Genomic DNA, 4,711 nt, shown 5'->3' with positions numbered 1-4,711 from the left:
TACACACACACACACACTGGTCTGCAACAGGTTGTGGTTCTAAAGTAATATGTCAATCACATCATTAGGGTGTTTTATACACTGTTATTGTTTTTTTGTAGCTGAGTAAAAGTGCTTTAAATATAAATGGTTGAATTCAGTCTGACATGATTTTGACTTCATGACGATGCAGAACTGCAACCCATCCATCCTTTGTACCCACTTTCTCTTTTTTCTTTTTCTTCTGGGTCTTGAGTCGATGCCTTTCTCCAGCAGTCTGCTCAAAAAACCGGAGTTCACCTTGGACGGATCTGAAGTCCACCACAGGGAGAGTCATTCTCACTCACATCAAGGGACAATTTACAACGACCAACTATCCTAACATGCATATTTTTGGTCTGTGAGAGGCTCATTATTACTCTTTAAATTCAGTCTTGTGTTAATATTTCTTCTGTACCAAACTACAATTGCCTTCATCCATTGAATCATGTTCACAGTTTTCACCAGATTATCTCTCCACCAGCTAGAAATCCAGGAAAGGATTTATGTGCATGGTGCAGAATCTGAACTCAGGCTACTCCATGCCAAGCTGACTTCTTCAATAAGTGAGTTCACAGTGAAGCTCCCTGTGGTGTTACAATTACATATGTATCAAACAATAAATCAGCTCAAAGAACAATAAACTAATATTTTAACATATCGATACATTCAAAAGAAAGCTGAGCAACATATGAGCTGACTGAAATATGCAAAGAATGTGAGACTTCACGAACACACATCAGTTCTGCTTCACATAACACCTGTGGTGTATTTGGTCCACTCATCAATCATGAGACCAGAAGTAAAACCAAAATCAAGATAAAAAAACAGAACAAGAAATAAAAGCATGTGGCTGTTGGTCACTTCTAATAGCTTCTCAGAAATTTACACAAAAAAAACATTAATCAGAATTTGGCGTGTGGATTTAAAATATCAAGACAACAGAGATAAAAGCAGAACCAGTTGGTGTTGACAGAAAAGTAGAAGTGACTGAAACAGCTCGACTTTAGCAGAGCAGCTCATTTCTTCTAACAAAACTGAAGTGCCTATTTTGATGCTTTTGCACTTGAATTGAACCAATCATGTGTTTAGATGTCTCAGCAAACAGCTTTACATGTAAGCCTAATTCACCAGGAAAACTAGAAACTCTGAACCAGGACCACTACCAAACAAACCCAGGCTGCTGGTCCTGGGGTCCACCCCGCCGCGGCGCTGCTCAGCCGGAGATAGTGTGTCTGCAGGACCTTGCTGTATCCCATCTCCTCAGACTTACACTCATACTTTCCCTCCTGACCGGGGCCCATGCTGTCTATGAGAAGAACACACTTCCCATCCTTCGAGTCGCAGGACGTGGAGCCGCCAGGGTGGTCCCAGGTGTACCGAGCGTGCAGGGATGATGTGGCGCAGCTCAGGAAGTACTTAGACTGAGGAGAAACCAACTCCTGGTTCTTTTTGGGATTTCCTGACAACAAGAAAAGAAGACAAAGTGATCAGTTCAGGTGTGGAAGGAATGTGTACTCGGTTCTCTTTAACTTTAAACCGGTTTGGGCTGTTTATTATGACCCCCGCACGTGAAGCGTAAGCGGGTCATATTGTTTTCATACTGTTTTTTTCAGTGATTTTTGGTGAACCGTAGCACAAAAACAGCTGCACCGGTCAACATGAAATTTGGCAGGACTGTAGATGCGTCCGACCTACACTGCGCCAGCMAACGGTTTTACAATAGACCCCATATTTGAGGAGGGGGCTCCATCCAAAGAGGGGGTGTCAGGACATGCAGAAATGCTTATAACTCAGAAATTGTTCAACATAGGAGCTTCAGATTTCTTTTGTTGTTTAGTTCTGATGAAGCACTATCCATCAGGCCCACCAATCAGTGCCCCCCCCCCCCCCCCTAGTTTTAAACATGGTCTGCTTTTATTTGCACAGAACCTCTTTCAGGATAAGAAATAAATGTTACATTGAGCCAAGCTGTTTTCAGGGTGAAATGAAAGAAGAAACAGATCCAGTGTCACAGTGAAACAGAAACAAAGCTCGACTACGATTTGTCCCTTTCACACCTGGATTATTACAAAAAGCAGCTTTTGGGGGTTTGAATGAATCAAATAAATGTGATACTTTTTACTTGCTTTATAAAGCACCTATGTTTTCAGTGTTTGAGTTGCAGAATCAGCTTGACTAAGATGAATGTTTTCTCAGCTGCAGTTAATGGATCAGGATTAAGATTAGTACAAAGTGGGGTGGATTGTTCTTCCTTTTCCTGTTTGATTACTGGTTGATTGCTCTACATGTTTATTAGTTCATCCYGTAAACACAAAGAACCTCCCTTTTCTCAGTGTGTCGTAACAGAGCATGCATGCAAGACAAGCTGTAATAGCTGTGGTAAATGCTGTAAGAGTTCGAACAGCCATCTGTAGTTACAGCTTTAGCTTCAGTTTTACTTCCTCATTTAAGTGATGTTGGTACAGTTTGAAATAAATAAAACATTTCAGGACAAAAATGACAACCGTAGTCCAAGAGTGGCAGGCTGCCCTCACAGATTAATATGTTTGAACTACATGGTCGCTACAAATTCATGCGTGATTTTAACAAATGCTTTAGCCAATCACATGTTGAGCTTCCTCATCATCATCACCCTCTTCCACATTAACACATTTACAGAGATCAGACGTCAAGAAACTTTATTTTTTCCAGGACCAGCCTTTGATTGGTCTTGTTTTCTAATAACTACAGCATGAGTTTTATCTAAGTGTGTTCACAGTATCAAACTGTTCCTGTTTATAAGCACTTGTTTCTCAGAAACAATTTTCTAAAATGTGTTCATAATGTCCTCAGTACTGTACCCAAAGCAACATTTGTAGTTCAGTTTGTCACATGTAGATCTACAGTACAGCTGGTTACCCTCCTCAGTATCACATTATATTAAATATTGTATCCTTACCGACGAGCCTATGTTTGATGATCAGACTTGAGCAGATGTCCTTGTACCCTCTGTTCATGTCCAGAAAGTCACTGTTGCAAAATAAAATCATAAAAAARACTTTATTAAAAATATGGTTTTTAAAACACAGCTTTCAGTTGATGCTCAGGAAAGTGTTACCCGCAGAAACTCAAAATGACATTTTATATTACTAGTTTTTATTTTCAAAGAAGCAGAAATGATTATGACTTGTTTGTTACCAAGAAAAAAGTTTAGTAGGGTTCTAATGAAACATTTTGTGTCTCTTCCAAGAGACAATATCCTTGTTGTTTGTAGAGGACCATCAGCCTGAGGCATTGGTGTGGAAATGTTTAGGAGGTCAGATAGGTAAGGAAGGGAAAGATTGTGGATAGCTTTGAAGGTGTGTGGGAGAATTTTAAAGATGATGTGGGATTTCACTGGAAGCCACTGGAGCTGTTGTAGGAATGGAGTGATGTGGGCAGAGGATGAGGTTTGAGTGATTACATGGGCTGCTGAGTTCTGTACCAACTGTAGATTGTGAAGGGATTCATTGGGGAGGCCAAATGGTAGGGAGTTGCAGTAGTCGATCCTGGATGTTACTAGGCTGTGTACAAGGATGGCTGTGGAGCGGGGAGTGAATGAAGGATGGAGACGGTTAATGTTGCGAAGATGAAAGTAKGCAGATCCAGTCACGTTGTTAATGTGGGATGTGAAAGAAAGTGTGGTGTCAAGGATGACACCTAGGTTCTTGACCTGAGGCGAGGGGGAAAGAACGGAGTTGTTAGGTGTAAAGAGAAGAGGTTGGGATTTGGAAATGGAGTTTTTTATCCCAACAAGGAGGGGTTCAGTTTTGTTATGGTTTAGTTGAAAGAAATTGTTGGAGAACCAGTTTTTGAGCTCACTGAGGCAGTCGGTAAGAGTGGAGAATGGTAAGGTGGAGTTCGGTTTTGTTGAAATGTAGAGTTGAGTGTCGTTGGCATAACAGTGGAAATGGACACCAAATTTACAGAAGATGTGGCCAAGCGGGAGCAGATACATTATGAAAAGTAGAGGCCCAAGTACAGAACCTTGGGGAACACTGGTGGAAATGGGTGAGGACTGGGAGCGGAAGGACTTGAGCTGTATGAACTGAGTGCAGTCGGGAAGATGGGATTTAAACCAGTCCAGGGGGGTGTCTGAGATGCCGATAGAGATTAGTCGGTCGATAAGGACAGGATGAGAGATGGTGTCAAAGGCAGAGCTCAGATCAAGGAGGATGAGTTTTGAAAGCAGTCCTGAGTCAGCAGCAAGGAGATCATTAGTAATTTTAATAAGAGCAGTTTCAGTGCTATGATTTTTTACATGTCAATAAACAGTTTTGATTTTTTTTACATGCGAATAAACAGTTTTGATTGTCATTGTGAAACCTGTTTCTCCACCGTGTGGAGGCACCATTTATAAGTTTGAGTTTACCTAAAAACTCAGCAGACTGAAGAAGTCTCTTGAAGACGAGGCAAAACATTTCAAGAAACCCATCTAGAGGACCTACTAAACTTTTTTTCTACCTGGATTTATATGATGCATCAGGAAAAATATTAGGATTCTGTTGCCCACATCAGTACAATCAAGGAAAATGTTTTTTTTTTTTTTTTCATTTCAAAAGGGGGTATATCATGCTTTTTAAATTATTTTTTCACATTTAAATCATTCTGTTGGGGTCTATGTAGAGTGTAACTGCAATGCTTTGGTCTGAATTCCTCCTTATTGTAACTC

General features: G+C 40.7%; 1 protein-coding gene across 1 annotated transcript in view; it reads right to left on the bottom strand.

The window, feature by feature from the left end:
• Positions 1-3: 3 nt before the first annotated feature.
• LOC106522518 (semaphorin-7A) overlaps positions 4-4,711 on the bottom strand; it is a 15,086-nt gene continuing 10,378 nt past the window's right edge. Inside the window, exons 11-12 of the mRNA XM_014015547.1 lie at positions 2,960-3,030; positions 4-1,480 (exon numbers count right to left, since the gene is read on the bottom strand). Of these exons, the coding sequence (XP_013871001.1) occupies positions 1,158-1,480; positions 2,960-3,030 (394 nt within the window). The 3' untranslated portion in view covers positions 4-1,157. The remainder of the gene's footprint in view (positions 1,481-2,959; positions 3,031-4,711) is intronic.

Source organism: Austrofundulus limnaeus, unplaced genomic scaffold (genome assembly GCF_001266775.1).
Source record: "Austrofundulus limnaeus strain Quisiro unplaced genomic scaffold, Austrofundulus_limnaeus-1.0 Scaffold131, whole genome shotgun sequence".
Taxonomy (NCBI): Eukaryota; Metazoa; Chordata; class Actinopteri; order Cyprinodontiformes; family Rivulidae; genus Austrofundulus; species Austrofundulus limnaeus.
This window is presented reverse-complemented; position numbering and strand designations above follow the sequence as displayed.